This window comes from Terrapene carolina, unplaced genomic scaffold (genome assembly GCF_002925995.2).
Source record: "Terrapene carolina triunguis isolate 2854851 unplaced genomic scaffold, T_m_triunguis-2.0 Scaffold89, whole genome shotgun sequence".
Lineage (NCBI taxonomy): Eukaryota > Metazoa > Chordata > Testudines > Emydidae > Terrapene > Terrapene triunguis.
In genome coordinates this window covers 33,762,402-33,779,926 of record NW_020664440.1, presented here as the reverse complement: position 1 = coordinate 33,779,926, position 17,525 = coordinate 33,762,402, and the positions used below count along the sequence as shown (strand labels likewise).

Below are 17,525 nucleotides of genomic sequence, written 5' to 3'. Positions count from 1 at the left end.
TTCTTTGGACCTAATGGCTTACTAATGAATTCTGGGGGGGAGGGGTGGAATCATGGTGATATCATGGGTTAAACCCCCTCTCTACTTTTTGAATGTAAATTCTTTTTGACATTCTTACTTATTGCAGAGCGTTGACTTTTTTCCAACAACAAAACCGAACGCTATTTGGTTTTGCATAGTTAACATTTTGCTAATGGGTAGCCAAGATTCTCTCAGCAGCTCAACAACATTTTCTAAAGCACAGTGGCGTTGTTGTAGCAACTGGTGGCTGATCTGTGAATAAAGCAGATGTCATTGTAGCAGGATAAAGAATGAACAATCTATCACCCAGCTACTACCACTCTTTCTGCCCAAACAAGTCATCAAAATGACAACTTTGGTGCCATAGTCATCAATTCAAGTCGTTGTATCATCTTTACTCATCTTGTTATTAAATAAACTGATGTTATAAGTGCTAAGAATTTCTCAGCCCTCTGCCACTGGCTTTCTCATGGAGGAAGTGAAGATCTGCTAAAGCACTGACTGTTTGCCAGCTTCCTTTTAGGCCTTGATTGATTTTGTACTTTCATACAAACTGGTCTGGCCTAAATAAACACAATATATGTTCTGAGAAGTTTTTTCTCTTTAGTGTTTAATTTGAATTCAGTTCATTAGAAATGCAATTAGAGATGGGCAAGCGTTGAAATAACCTGACTGGTACCCAAACTTAGTACAAAGAGAGAGACAGAAGCAGATAAATTGCCTTTCTAACTTTTCAAAAAGGCTCCAATCCATTTTTGTACTTATTTTCCAAGTCTCACCATGCGTACTTAGTGTGAGCACAGCTTGTCATCTAGATTGAGTCACCTCACATCTCCCTCTTCAGGTGGCAAGCCATACTGTGCAGACTTTAAATATAGACGTGATAGGATTTACCACTTCCATTTCCAAACCGTTTCATAGACCTTTCTTGATAAAGCATCACAATATCCCTTGAGAAGTGTAATTCCCATTTTACATATGGAGAGCTTGATCTATTATATGTTTGCTTTTGATTTGCCCAAGCTCATTTACTGCCAATACTGGGATTAGAACCCAGGTCTTCTGACTTCTAGGCCTATTCTCTATCACCTTCCTTTTTAAAGCTAGTGTTAAAAATGTATTTAAAGGTGAAATTGTTAGACAAACCATGAGGTCGGGATTTGTCTAAGTTCCACCTCAATATCACTAATAATTAAGCAATGTGAAGGTTCTATTTATTAATTATTCATTATTATTCAGGAATTGGTGAAGTCATTGTAGCAGAAGAAAGAGGCAATCTCTCTCCTCGGTTATTGGCACATACAGAAAGAGGAAAGAGAGCTGATTTTCAAAAGACTTCTTTAAAAAATAAATTTTGTCATTAAATCTCAACATATATTTTGTTTGTTGTTGTTATCTTTAGAGACCAGACGTTAATCTAGTTCTTAAAGTAACATCCTAGAAGTCAGGAGACTTGGTTTCTATTCCTGACTTTTCCACAGACTTCCTATGTGCCTGTGGACAGGTCACTTAACTTCTCCGTGCCTCAGTTTCCCTTCATTATATGGGGATAATAATGCTGAATAATCAAACCAGAGTAGTATGAGGGTTAATACTATACTGTTTGCAGAACACTTTCACTGCTTGACTGGTAAGTGCTACAAAAGTGCAAAGAATAATTATCTTAACAGGGGGAACCCTACCCATTTTAGTTTATTTGTACAAGATATATTAAGTAAAAGATTTTGGTTCAGTCACTCCCATCACAATTGTACTTCCTTCTCTTCTTGAGATGGATCTCACTATATATCTGGATAAATCAAAAACCTCTGGACAAAATGTGCTCTCCGATAGCTTAAGCCAGCATTTAACTTTCCCTGTTGCTTAAACCAGACCTGTCTATCTTTACACCAGTGAAAGATCAGATTGTAAATGAACAATATATTTGCAGAACAAATTGTCCATATGTGCATGCACCTCTATAGTCGTATGTGTATATGTGAAGTTATTGAACATAAACTGAAACTGAGGAACCTACTCACAAAAGAGATTTATTGCTATCTCAATGCAATTGATAAAGGGCTGTTAACAGCTAGAAATGTTTTCCTGTGTGTTCAAGCTTTTCCTCCTTGGTCATGTATCCCATGGGTGCTAGACTCCAGTGCACCACACCAATAAATATTATTTTTAAGTTTGAGAAAGGGACGTGGGCCAGGTGAAATCATCTCGTGGGCTAATTATGACCCATGGGCCATCAGCTGGACAGCACTAACTTAGGCTACAAAGCAAGTCAGTTTAGGCAAGCTACCAATATCCCTCCCTCCTTTCCCCCAATGAATCCAATAATCTTCTTTCTCTGTCTTCCTTAATGGTTTTCAATGACCTTCCTTTATTTCTTTCCTCCATTCCAACACATCTCTGGGCTTCATTTTATTCCTCTTAGGTCATTTCTTTCTTTCTTTCTTTCTTTCTTTCTTTCTTTCTTTCTTTCTCTGTGATGGGCTATAATGTTCTTTTCACTACTTCTTAGGATGTTCCTTGTCTCTTGACCTGCCTTCCCCTGCCTTAAGCCACTTCCCAAACACGCAGGGCCGGCTCCAGGGTTTTGGCCGCCCCAAGCAGCCAAACCCCCCCCAAAAAAAAAAAAAAGCCGCGATCGCGATCTGCTGCAGCAATTCGGCGGGCGGTCCTTCACTCCCAGGCGGAGTGAGGGACCGTCCGCCGAATTGCCGCCGAATATCCGGACCTGCCGCCCCCCTCCGGAGCGGCCGCCCCAAGCACCTGCTTGAGAAGCTGGTGCCTGGAGCCGGCCCTGCAAACACTCCAACCCCCAGCAGCTCTGGCTGCTTTTCTGCAAAGTCCTGACACCATTGCTTTAAAAAAACTCATATTCTGCTGCTGAGACTACACCAAAGTACTTGAGATTTTAAAGTTACAGCATTGGAGGGCTCCAATGGACTTATAAGATTTACAGAATCTTATAAGTCCATCTTATAATCAGTTTGCATTGCAACAATTTAGACTGTGTGTGGTTGTGGTGAGTTCAAAACTAGCTGCATGAGAATAAGGAAACATATGCATGAAGAAAGGGGTGCAAACAATATGAGTAAATACTTTCAACAGATCTTCTTAGGCACCATCCACTGCATTTTGCTTTTTGTCATACCTATGCGATCTCATTGAAATCAGTGAGTGTGCATGGTTGAGGTCAGAATTTAGCACTATTCCTCCATATTTTTCACTACAACAGAATCCAATAGACCAGATGGAAGTGGAAATTTGATCACTAGTGAATGTTTAAAATTCTCCCTGTGTATCACAATTAAAGAAACAGCTGAGCTTCTCCACTATGCAGATTTAGTATGAAATAACCTTCAAACAGTCTGACTTTTCATCCTACATCTGAATTGATTTACTAGCTGGATATCATGCTGTAGGTAAAGACTGTTTCCAGACTTCTCATACCATGCTATAGAATGATAGGCGCACATCAAAATTGGACAGACATTTTTGTTTTATGCTATATGCCTTTCTGTTTTACCGTATTCCTGCATCTAGCTGCTACGATAATTGGCAAACCATCAGTAATTTAGGGAGATAGACTAGATCACTAACCGTTATCTCACCCCCCCAAAAAAATTAATTTCCCTCCCAGTGCAAGAAGGAAATAAAATACTAGCTAAACTATGGAGCAGGTAGTGCATCCATTCTGCAAACTTGCACACTGGCTCCAAGTACAGGTGAAAATGTGAGTGAAGGGTTTTCATAATAGGGTTTTGTGCACAATGCATTGATCCCAAGGCACACTTGTGCATCTCTCTTTTTTAAAAATAAGATTATGACCTGTAACTAGTAGTGTTAGGTTTATGTGGCACATGGCTTGTAAATTGTCAGTTAACCTGGGACTATGAAGTGGTATGTAAGGTATACATTGCTGATTGAGGGGAAAAGGGATGATTGAATATAGCAGGCATAAAAACTAGGGTTGGGCTTATCCATCTGGAGAAAATTCAGGAGCATCTAAATATGAAGGTTCTCACAGGTGAAGTGGGAATTTTAATTGTATCCTTTCTTACCACCCTACTTACTTGCTCTCTCGTGCACGCAGACATATCGGGCATCCTTTTCTCCCAGAAAAAAATAATAGCTTCTTCCAGTGGAGTTGTTTTGCCGAAAAAGGTGGTAATACGGTGGCTTCACTGCCCAAAAACAGCCATCAGAGGAGATACAACAGATAGCCACTGGAGAAAACAGGCAACTTCGAGTGCCATACTTCACAGAACGAGAAGTGTGATCTCTCTTGTAAGATACGCAAGAGCATTTTGCAGATCCCACATCCAGTATGTTTATTTTGAAACTTTTAACACGTGTCAATAGTTAGGGAGATCACTCTCTCACACAGCCCCCCTCTATTCAATGTTTTGCCCTAGATCAAATACAGGAATACACAAGAAACAACTGGTGCTTTCACATAACTCCAAAAACATGATCGGAAGTAGTCTGAATGGTTTAAAAATGTATCTGGAATGGTAAGAGTGAGAGAATTGCAAAGCTGAGTGGTTCTGGCACCTTTACTTCAAACACAAGGAGTATCTTAAATCCAGTTGTACCCCTTCATTGATTAACTTACAATATATCATTAACATTTGTTCCCAGAGTTAGAATTCTCTGAATTTTTGATCAGTGTTAGAAAATATGCCTTTAAGGAGAACTCCCACACACTCTGAATTAATGTTTTCCTGGAGGAAAACATCCCTTGTTAACCAGTTGGGAGGCATCATATTCTGAAAGTTGCACACAACATTACTCAGTTGAGTGTTTTAGAATTTAGGAGAATTCTATAGGCCACTGCCGAGAAGTCATGATGCGTGATAAAACCCACTATGTTAAATACTGTCGTTTGCACTGTATGTAAGTGCATATGCTGGAAAACTTTGTTATTGGCAGCAGAAGCACATGGCAGAACTTGCTACCCCAATTCTGGCAGGTTCATATGCATACATTCTGCAGAATAGTCCTAGCAACAATAGATTTTGGGGACTAACCTGATCTGGAATATAGGTGCGTGTGTGCTGCTGTGTCAGCATACCAACTTGGGTGTCCATTGCGGTCTTTCCAAATGTCTATTTTTTAAATGTACAAATGTTATCTGAAGTATTTATACTGAATTTTCATTTGTGTGTGTATAATGCAACTGAAGCCTGGCCCATTTCTAAATTTAACTATACAAATGGGCTTTTAAAACTGAGTTTTGCTTAAACAGTTTTATAGTCTCTGAAATATACTATTAAATCCTGCACTCGTGAGATGGTTCATATGTATCTTTCCTTTTCTCAAGTAACTGTGCAACCTCAGAATAACCTTGCCATTTACAAAATGAGCCAATTAAGTTTACATTTTAAGGAGGTTTTCAGTTTAATTATCACTGTTGAAAGATACGTCTCCATTAGTTTTGTGCAAACATGGCAAAGAAAACTTTAGGTCATTGATGGATTCTTGTTTTATGCAAGCACTTTTCCAAGTATGCAAGCTAACTGTGATCAAGATAGTTGTCAACTTAAAAAAAAAATTAGGGCCATGAAGTGAAATAGATCAATGAAAATCCTTTTTAATTTTCTTTAGACTCCCACTTGGAATTTATTTTCAGTTTTACAAAATGGAATTCCAATGTGGAAAAAAAAAGAGTATAAGTCAAATAAGGTTTTTAAAATTTCCAAACTCATAATTATGCTTGTTCAAATGTTTTTCTTAACTTTCTTCCTGTTTTTACAATATTGAACGTGTTTGCTTTCTGAACATTAACCAGGTTATTTACGTGAACATCAATCCAGCACTCCACTCATTTAGTAGAAATGAAAAGATGAAATTTCTATTGAAGGCTGTATTCCTCTCCAGTTGTATGCATTTCATTCCCATTGTGTGGTTCTTTACCAAGTACAAACAGAGCTCTTCTATTCCCTGAGGACAAAGAACAAACTGTTTGGGGAAAAAATATCTACAAAATCGTAAATCTTTCTTTCTCCTATTTATTCTTCATGCCATTCAGTCAAATTTAGAGAATGGCTAATTAACTCCAGACTCATGGCTGACTCAGATGGGCCAACTTTCGCTTATCTTGTAAGATGTAGCCAAACTTTCAGACACTTTCTAGTAGACTGCAGCTCTACATTTTCCTCATTTCTGAACTTTTAGGGCTACTTGTCAAATGCAGTATTCCTAACTTGAAATTCAATTTCAAAACAGATAAAAGACACCTTTCCTAATATTTGGACCACCAGAAACACTGCAAATATAGGGACAATGTCAGGTCCAGGGTTGTTTTTTATGTAAATGTTAAACTGATTTCCCAAATGAGACTATTTCCACTGCAAAACATTTAAGAATTGGTAAGCTACTCAATCTTTTCTAGTTCTGCAATAAAATAAATAGATTTTCTTTGTATATCCATCCAGTTCTTTATTATTGTGATTAAAATTCTTTAAAGAAATCTGTCTTTTACGAGTTAATGTGCTAGTTGTACACTGTGCATCACCAATGTATCGAAATATACAGAAAGCAGCAGTTTTACAGAATGCTTTCCTATGGTAAAAACATACTGCAAAAATAACACTTTGTTAGATTACTGTAATCAGTGAAGAACAGCAAACTGTTGACTGTGTTGTGTATCTACTTAGTGAAAGCCAATGCATACTGTAAAAAAAAATTGCCCCATGATTAACTTTATCAGAGATCTGCATTATTAAACCATGTTGTATAATTGTAATTAATCTCCATATTGTATGTATATTCTTGAATTTTAGGTCCCATTTTCAATCTTTAATACACAAAATTTAGAATCCTGAAAAAAATATAAGCTCCATTATAAAAAAAATACTACTTTTAAATTGTTTCACATTGACAAGTCACAAGGTTGAAAGTAAACTGTGTTAATCTTATCCAACTTCTACTTTGATATCTCATACATTGGTGTCTGAGTTGCTGTAACGTGGTAAATGGCAAATCTGCAAAGAAACACTATATCCTTAATTGTACATGGCAAGGAGCAGGTATTTTGTGTGTGTGTGTGTGTGTGTATGTATGTAAACAATATGCTGCATTCAGGGCAATTCTGAAAATACATTATTTTACCCAAATCCTGTAAAATTATCTTATACTACTTCCATCATTTCCTTTCTCATGTGGTCCCAATCTTGCAGTCCAAGTACAGGCAGAACACCTACAAAAATCAATGAATCAGACCTTTTACTAATTTGCTTATTGTCTATTTGTTCTAATACTTATTAATATCAATGGGAGTCATTGGAGAGCACAGCCTCCTAGATAACTTGTTTGTTTCCCTTGTTGTCAGTTGTCTCGACCTTTTTGACTGAGTGATCTCACATTTCTCAACTATGGAAGTGTTTGTCATATGTCCCAAACAGTGGAACATGTGATATCAATAAGAGCCCAATCCTGTATTCCTTACTCACGCAAAACCACCATTGAAATTAGAACTGCGTGTGAGGCTCTAAATGATTCAGGCAGGAGAAGCAAGCAAAAAGATTCCAGCCGGGAGTGGGAATATTTATTTACTCACCCACATCACTTCTAGTTTCCCAGATGAGAAAGGAAATATCAAAAGAAAGTACAAGAAGGACTTAATGGGACTGTGGAGAAATAGATTGTTTAATGTTTGCCTAAATGTGGTTTGAGTTTTTTAACTCGGAACTTTTTGGAGGGAAAGAGTAAGGCAAATGCCAAAACCAGTTGGGCAAAAACTGTAAGCTTTGTATCTTATCTATGAGAATCAGGCGATGTGTGTCATGCTAGTTTTTACAGTCATAGTCTACAGTCTTCCACTGATAAAATCAAATTTGACAGTAACACAATATAGAGGTTTAACTGACAGCACACACAGCACATTTGCTAGTCATAACACCACAGTTTAATGACTGACGCATGTGGGAAGCTAATTCAGATTTTTTTTCTGAATGGGATAAATGAGCATCCAGTTAATACCAATCATGAATTCAAGCCATGTGACAAAACTGATGCTACATACCCTGTTCTTGTTTTGCATATTCTGCAAATTGAACTGCAGGAAGAGAGCCAGTTTGTACACACATCCGGAGAGAAAGTTCATTCTGCATTTTGACACATCTACCAATTGCAGCTAAATGTATCCTGCTTGCCGCTCTTGTGTCCACAAACTAATCAGCCTTTATCTGTTAAATAGCCTAAGAATTACAAATAGTATGCCTGTTTTGAGGGAAAAGTACAGGTTATAGAATTATACAAGCAGACATAGTATAAATAAAATATTCATATAAAAATAGTCTCTTACAAAATATACTCTTATCCTATGGTTCATTTTCCAAAAGGTGGAAGTTTGTCTGGAGTTTCATATTTATTTTTGATGTATTCCAAACTGGATTTTCATAACGCTCCTCTTTAATTGGAAAAAAAAAGTGTATTGTAAAGAGATTATACTCACTACCAGTTTGATTTTTCCAGACAACTAGCAGCAAACAGAAAAAAATTATAAAAGATGCCTGCTTTTGTACTTAAACATCTAGTACTGCAGAAAATATCCTGCAAATCCAACTAGTAGAAATATCCGAGTAAAGAATAATATATACAGCTTCAGTTTTTTCCTTGCCGTATCTACAAAATAATTATTCCACAAAGAAAGCAAGCTATCTACTTTAATTGCAGAATAGTTCCAAAAATGTTGTAGAGTTCTTTTTTATTTAAATAAATTAATATTAGTTTTATCTGAATAAATTGTTAAATATTGCTATTATTATGCCCAGATGTCCCAAATCCCTGTGCTAAAATCTGCAGCACAAAAAAATAAAGGCAGATAAACCAGTGTCTATGGAAAACTTCAACAGTTCTACTTGCTGTAGCAAATTGTGTGAAATGGAAAGACAGGCAAGACCAGCAGAAGCTTTTCAAAAGTGTAGAAACCTAAATCTGCATAATCCACACTTAAGTAGAAATTCACACTGGAGCATTGTCACCCCATCCTGTGCAAAGACCATGTTAAAGTTTTGTTTTGTTTCCCCCACCCAACCCATCCCTTATGCACAGTAGCGTGTGTATTTAACCATCTTTTTCCAAACCAAAAGAGTTAGTTGCCAAGCTCTCAGATTTTTTTCACTTGACTGGGTGTTCTTTTCATAAGGCAGTCATTGCATTAAGCTTTGGAGGTGCAGATTAGCTTAGATGATTTTTTTCCTCTGTTTTGTGTGTCAAGTGGCTTGGTTTTTTGTTTTGTTTTGTTTTTTTGGATAATTTATACAAGTCTTTAATGTGTATCCACATAAGTACTGAAATATGAGAGGAAAAGACAGATCCGTTCATTAGCTTTTCTTTTGGAAGAAAGCAGGTCTTTGCTACAGTCTTGAGTAGTTGTGTTGAGCTCATGTGCAAATGTATTCATTCCTAGGGATCTAGAGTCACCTTCCCCAGCCACACTTTCATTTACAGGTGTACACTTCTGTTCTTTCACTGCACGTATTACACTTTACGTAGCAGCACCAATGAAATTTACAGTTGCACTGCCACACTCGTGAGTACTGGTGTGTATTGTAACCTCGACCACAACACATCAGATCACAGCCATTGGTCTGCTGGGCTGTTTTGTTGCACATTCTGCCCTGTGTTCCCACACTGCCAGTGACAGGGTCTTCTTCACAGTAATTTGGAGATTTTTCTATGTACACTAAATCTGTATCCATGGGTTTGCGGTAGGACAGTGGCTTCTTTATTTTAAGGAAGGTTGGACGCTTGTTGCGACTTGCCCTCACCGGTTCAACCTGAACTGCTTCATTGTATTTGTCCTTAAGGATGTAGCCCAGCTCCCGGAATTTAGGAAGGGTTGTCCAGCATGTCTTAGTAGTACAAGATCCTGAAACTCCATGGCACTTGCACTCTAATTTCATGTTTTCTTCAAGAATCTAGATTTGAAAGAACACAGAATGTGTTAAAACAATAAGACTCCATCAAAGAGACATTCATCTGATGTAATGAAACTATTGTTCTCAAATCTGCTCTTTATAATAATAGCTACTAAACCCAGGTCAAAATTCATGCCCGCCCAGGCTGCAGATCTCACTTGCTGGCTATGTAATTGTCACAGGCATCAAACTCCTATTGATGTCAACTGAGTTCTGCCTCCAGAACATGCACAACTGATTCCCTCCCCACTCCATGTTGATTAGAGAGGAGAACTTTATCCAATTTCAAACAAAAGCAAAAATGGTGTCTTTACCAACCAACTGTGGTCTTCACATTGCTTACTATGTGTTTATACTGTGCCCAGCATGATGTGTCTATATTGCAATTTTGGCATATGCCAAGAAGATGGGGAGTTGCAGAGAAGCACAAATAACACACCTCAAGTATGGTATTTTCACATGAAATCTCATATGTACCACATTCTGAAAATACAATGATTTTTGCTACAAATGTATTATGCAAGCCAAACTGGGAAAATAAATTCCATTTCAGTACTTAGACCTGAAAATGGCATGAAAAAAGCTAGTGAAAAACATTGCGGGAAAACTTTCACCAGTTTCGCCTCATGGTAATGTTTAGATAGACATACACACACAAATGCTACAAATTAATGTTACATCTAAGAAAATCTATACATTACTTTCCTATGTAGTAGTTTTATTATGTGCCATGTACTCAAGTCTATTCTCCATGTGGAGAAGAAGCCGAGACCCCTTAGTCTGTAAAATTCTCAGCCTTCATTGTAGTACAACTGTAGATTTCTCTTCTGATGTAAAGCAGGGATAAGGATGAGAACGTAGAATTCGTTAACATTTTAATTTGTCGTCATCAATTATCTTTGAATTTTTTCTGTTATCTCTTTTGGTAGCTTAATGCTTCTCTAAGGCACCACCACTAAAGCAGTGCTTGTTCTACCTGGTCTGTGTCTCTTCCCTCTGCTCCCCTCCCACCTCTTCTCTCTTTTTTCTTTCTTTTTTTCTGTAAATGTCTCTTTTCTACATCTTGTCATCTTCCTTTTTCTTTCAGGGGCAGGAAGCCCCATAGATTCCTTATCCCACTGTTGCCTCCTTTCAACCCCCAAATCTCTTGTTGTCTTACTCCTGTACTGTTCTGCTCCTGCTACTGGTTTCCAACTGCTATCAGAAGACAAACTGACTCATTTAGTGCTAGCTGTATGAGCCCTGTAGTTGAGTTTGCATACCACCTGCATTGAGTTAATGTCAAGAAATACATGAATTTCATGTACTTCATTTTGCACTGGTATGCCAAATTATGAATTGTGAGACAGCAAAATAATGCTACAGGCTAGATTCGCCTGTGCCTTAAGGCAATGTCTCCAGTTGTGGAGGCTCTAGCCACAGAGCAATTGTCAAGGGTGCAAGAGGCCTAAAACCTGTCTCAAGGACTTGCAGCTGGCCTGCACAACCCCAAAAGTGGGCAGCCTGCCAGGAATGGACATGGCCAGGGTGACCTGGAAACTTGGAGCATTCCTTCAGCTGCCTTTGGCCAATGTATCTCCTGTGGATTCCCAAAATCAGTATAAAGCTCCCTGCCCCTGTGAAACCCCCACGGAAGGGTGACAGTGCAAATACTGTCTATTTTCTTAGGGGCACAGTGGCCAGGTTGTCATAGGAAGATGCAGACTGCATTAATGGGGACAAAACCCAACTCTACATGTTCAAAGAAATGGAGTGCTATGTACTTAGGACAGTCTTAAATCACAACACAAATGGTGGGCTTCTTAAATTGTGTGCTACTTCATCCCAACCACAGAATTTTAGTTGATATCTGGTGCTGACCAGACCAATTCTTGTGCAAGTTGGGGTTACTGAAGATGAAAACAATCAAGCTACTTTAAGCATCGCAAGTATAGGTGTTACATTTATTGCTCTTATATACTGTAGCTTTATAGGCCGTATAGTAACTGCTATTGTTTAGTCTTTTTAGGAAAGTTGGAATAGTATTGTGTGTCTGCTACAAAAAAAATAATGTTACTAGGCTTTTCTGTTTTTGTTTGAATTTTCCCAGCAATGAAAAGTTGGAGTTCAAAAAACATAGATATGGCCTGATCTCGCTTTTGTTCCATGTGTTGAACTGTCATGGAAGTCATTGAGGGTGGACTGATGCCAGGATTGGTAAAGTATCTAGAGAGTATAATTCTGAACAGACGATAGCAATAATTTTAGGGTACAATAGAGCACATTTTGGGGAATTATGGGAGAGTTTGCATCCAGATCCAAATTTAATGATTAGCAGTGATCTATCTAATGGATGGACCAAAATCCAGATCTGGAAAAGTTTAAATTCAGATCTGCAGCTGAACAACTTTGCAACTCTGCTTAAATATAGGTGTACATTATGGATTATTTTGGTTATTTTGAGATACTTCCTCACTCATTCAGTTACTGCATTCAGTTATTGCTCAGTCATTCATAACGGTAGTACACCAAGGAGAGAGATGGGGAGACACACACACAAAAAAGGAGCCATAGCTCAGCAACCTGAAAATAATATAGATTCTTTAAGCCTTATTTGTAATGTATCCATCTTTTGAGGTGATCTGTGATACATTTCTCATATTAATAACTTATCTTGTTCAAGAAGCTGGTTTTGCAACCTCGTGCAAATGTTCAGAGTGGCAAGAAAAATAATAAAGCCTAACAACCTTGTACTAATTCTCACATGAATCTTCCATCAGAATAGTACAAATTGTCTTGAAATGGATGTTTTATTGTCAGTCTACTCATAAGGTTTTTTCCCCCTAAATGTAGTTTACATTTTAGATAGCCTCAGTTCCCTTTCAGTGTATTTCATTAACATCCCGTTTACAGACAGTGATCACTGAGGGAATAAACAGTTCGGTTGGAAAGAGCTGAGTAAGCTGATGCAATGGATCAACGATTGAAAGGATCCATGCCATGTGTTGAGCTTGCTGTTCTGTGTGATGTATCTTGATGCCAGCTGGAAATAGCTTAGGAAGTTTTCTGGTCTCAGTTAGGACTGGGTGCAAGCAGTTGGGATAAAAAGACCTGACTTCATTTGAACATGATACTTTTGAATAATAGTAAATGAATCCAAACGTTATGGGTTCTTTTTAGAAGAACAAAACAACATTTTTTGTGTTGTGCCATACCTGATGGTGCCCTTTTAGTTGTTTTTAATGTAAGTTTAGACTGAACAGCTAACTCCTTTTGTGATTTTATGCATCATCTAGGTGGGGCAAGTTTCACCCCACATATCTTCAACCCACAAGCCCTCTTATAGCTTATTCTCCTTTATCTCTTTCTTCCTGCTGCTGCTTCCAATCCACTACTAAGCAAGTTCGGCAAGAGACAAATCAAAAACATAACTCTGCATACAGTCTATCCTCTACCTGAAGCAAAGCAAAACTGCAATATGGTGGTTTGTTACACTGTAGTATTGTGATGTCAGATGCTTGGGTTATTTGTTCTGCATTAAAAGGTACATACATTGGCACCTTAATGCTTCCAGGTTACCTCACTATCCCACCAGTAATTCAGTTGTCTTCATAAATGCAAGGAAGGACCTGGGTGATATGTGGCTACCTACAGCAGTTGGTGAGGGGGTGTGGAGCTATTCTCTTTGAGCCTGGGCATCACACTGCATGTCTGCTGCTCAAAGGAAGCAGCTTACCCTTAAAAGCCCATCATTCTCCATTACAAAAAAATTAAACATAAAAATGCCAAGTTGCCATATTTCAGGAAAGTCAGGTTCTGTTTGTTTGAAGATTTAGTTAGTGGATCATATTTTTCACATTAGACTAGGAACTAATATACCATAGTTTGATTTGCTTTAAAATACTGGGGTCTGGGGAGTGCATAATTGTAAACCTATGTCCTTTGTTTCGTCACCAATTTACCATACCCAACATTATCAGCCACAGAAGGCACATCTGTTGTGTACCAGTGAATGCTCGGGACTGTGATAATTGCTGACAAAGGGAGTGTTTTTAGTTTTGCCCACTTTTTTTTAATGTTCCAAAGTAAACTGTCAGTATTTGTTGATCTTTTCACCCCCCCCCCTTATCCTCTGGGAAATAGTTTACAGTAAAAGGGTGTGGAAAGGAAAACCTGCATTAGTATTCTGTGGTGATATTACCAGCAGCTATCCCATCTTTGGGCACTTCCATGAGGAGTTTAAACAATGGACAAAAAAGAAAAAAGTAGGAGGGAAATATACAGGATGAGAACTAATTTCATGTCTAACTTTTCTATAATATGTTGTCAGATCAGAGCTTGTAGTATTTCTGTTACCAAAGTTAGTCAGAATTCCATACTTTCATTTTTTAAAATAGTTTTTTTTCAGTTTCACTTGCTAATCCATTGATACACTGTTCTGGGATGGTTTTACTGGGTGAATATAGCCTACCTTTTAATGCAATGGACAATGCAAGGTCCTGAGTTTGGTGTGACACCAATGCACTGAGAATGCTTTACTTTGTCAGCACAAACGAGGACACAGGACCTTGGTGGCAAAAAGTGAGTAGGGCAGGCCATAGGATTCATGAAGTCATTACACCTCCTGAGCAGCCTTCACCAACAGGATTTCTGCAGAGTATCCTGCTCTGGGGATTCCTAAATATAACCCCTGGGCTGGAGGGGACCTCTCTACCAGCAGGGATGAATCTGGCCCCATTCTATATATGCAATATGGATCCTCAATGTTGAAGGAATGTATGTAGCCACTGCAGTCAAAGCATACTCTGATCCCTGCCATAACAGGGGTATAATCTTTTGTAACTTTGGCTGATGTCATGTGATGGACCAGGAAATATACCAGTCTCCTACAAGTATTCCTATGTGTACCTTTATTACATAGCATTCAGAAAAATAATCAATCATTGGAAAAATGAAGCCACCCTCTATCTGGAAGAGAGGATGGCAGAAAAGTGGAGGAGGTGGTTGCAACACTTACTTGCTGTACTGTAAGCAAGTAGTATTAGAGAAGTTGGAGAGAATGAAATCCTTCCCTCACCCTCGGGTTGCCAACTTTCTACTCGCAAAAAAACGAACACTCTTGCCCTGCCCCCTGCCCTGCCCCTCCTCTGAGGTCCTGCCCTGCCCCTTCTCTGCGGCCCCAACCCTGCTCACTCCACCCCACCCCCCATCGCTCGCTCTCCCCACCCTCACTCACTCGCTTATTTTCAGCGGGTGGGCTCAGGGGATTGGGGTGCGGGAGGGGGTGAGGGCTGCGGACTCTGGGGTGGGGCTGGGGATGAGGAGTTTGGGGTGTAGGAGGGGGCTCTGGGCTGGGGCAGGGGGTTGGGGTGCGGGGTGTGTGAGGGCTACATCTGGGGGTGCAGACTCTGGGGTGAGGCTGGGGATGAGGGGTTTGGGGTATAGGAGGGGGCTCTGGGCTGAGACTGAGGGGTGTGGAGGGCATGTGGGAAAGACACATTTTCTTTACAAGAAACCACATGCCAGATGAGATTGTTGACCTTTATAGATATGTCTACACTTCAGCTAGGGTTGTAATTCCCAGTTTGAGGAGACATACCTGCACTAGCTCTGCTCAAGAACGTGCTAAAAATAGAGTATAACCATGGTGGCTTGAGTCATGGGAGGGGCTAGGCCTCCCTTCCCCCATGTATGTGCCTAGCATCGCAGGTGGGTATCTATTCAGGGTGGCTAGCTCCTCCTGCTGCTCAAGCCACCACAGCTTTTACCCTGCTAGCTCAATAAGAGTGGATATGTCTCCTCGAATTGGGAATCACTTCCCAGCTCCAAGCGTAGACATACCCTGTGTTATAGACTGATGCCATAAAGCTAGGTCATATGAATTTGATCAGTTACCAGATGAACTAATTAAAGATCATATTATTTGTGCTAAAACTGGTAACCTGGGCAAAGCCAGGTTATTACAAGAAATAGACCTGACTTTCAAAAGAGCAGTGGAGATCTGCAGAGTTAGTGAAAACTGTACTTCACAAATAAAAGTTAACAAGCAGTGAAAGTACTGAAATGTATCTAATTAAAAATGACTACCACTGCCTAAAGATCAAGGCAAACAAATAGCAGAGACCAGATTTGTTTACTATAAATGTGGAGGCAATCACAAGATGATGCAAAGGGGTCAAACATAAGGAGTGTGTTGTCATCCATGCAATAAGAGCAATCATTTCCATAGAACCATAGAAATGTAGGGGCTGGAAGGGACCTTGAGAGGCCATCTAGTCCATCCCCTCATGATGAGGCAGGACCAAGTATACCTAGACCATCCCTGACAGGTGTTTTGTCTAAGCTGTTCTTTAAAAACTCCAATGTTAGGCATTCCACAACTTCCCTAGGTAACTTGTTCCATTGCTTAACTATTCTTCCAGTTAGAAAGGTTTTCCTCATATCTAACCTAAATCTCCCTTGTTGCAGATTAAGCTGATTACTATCTGTCCTATGCTTGGTGAACAATTGATCACCATCCTCTTTATAACAGCCTTTTATATATTTGAAGACAGTTACCAAGTTCCCCCTCATTCTTCTAATCTCTTTAGACTAAAAATGCTAAAATCTTTCAACCCTTCCTCATAGGTCAGATTTTCCAAACCTCTTATCATTTTTGTTGCTCTACTCTGGACTTTCTAATGTGTTCACATCTTTCTTAAAGTGTGGTGCCCAAAACTGGACACAATACTCCACCTGAGGCCTCACTAGGGGTATGTAGAGAGAAACAATTACCTCTTGTGTTTTGTATATGATACTCCTGTTAATATGTCCCAAATGTCTTTTTTCGCAACTGCATCACATTGTTGGCTCATATTCAATTTGCAGAAGTGTGATGCTTTATTAGCAAGATAGATACACAAACATACACTTTGAGGATAAAATGATAAGGCAGAAACAGTTCTTTGAGTCTCTAAATACATTTACAAATCAAGTTTCTACAACAGGTTTGGTTTGTGACATTGGATTAGATACTGGAGCAGGGTGCACTGTAACCCCAGAATGCATTCACACAAAAAGATTAGTGACCACCCAATGTTAAAACTAAGCTTGGTTTGCGTAGCTGGTATAAAATGCGAATGCCTACATAAGGACAGGTTTCACTCAGCGTTTAGAATAATGGAAGGGAAAGACAAGTGTATTTGAGTTGAAGAGTAGAGTGCACATGACTGTGATCAAACAGGGGTATAACTTACCTGAACAGGAGGCAAAACAATACAGTGTGGGTTGATTACAGATAAAATAATTACATTGATATAAATATATGGTACACATATTTTTGGTGGCACAACTGATAAAGTCCTATTAGTAATGGGAGAGAGAGTTAAATCTGAACTTAGCCAGATGGTAAAATAAGATCATGTCTCTGCTTCAAAATGCAAGAGCTGTTTAAGTTTGGGATGTATGCCAAGAATTTTGGCAGGTCCAATTTCATACTGAAAGTATAAAACTGTATACCTTCAACTCTCCCTGTGGTAGATATGTTTGAGCAACTTCCCTTTGGGATTGCCTTGAACAGGAAGTGTATCAAAGTATTGTACTCTAGACCTTCGAGGATCTGGAAGT

General features: G+C 39.0%; 1 protein-coding gene across 1 annotated transcript in view; it reads right to left on the bottom strand.

Moving 5' to 3' along the window:
- Positions 1-9,461: 9,461 nt before the first annotated feature.
- LOC112112749 (protein Wnt-7a) overlaps positions 9,462-17,525 on the bottom strand; it is a 50,205-nt gene continuing 42,141 nt past the window's right edge. Inside the window, exon 5 of the mRNA XM_029911203.1 lies at positions 9,462-9,941. Within this exon, the coding sequence (XP_029767063.1) occupies positions 9,462-9,941 (480 nt within the window). The remainder of the gene's footprint in view (positions 9,942-17,525) is intronic.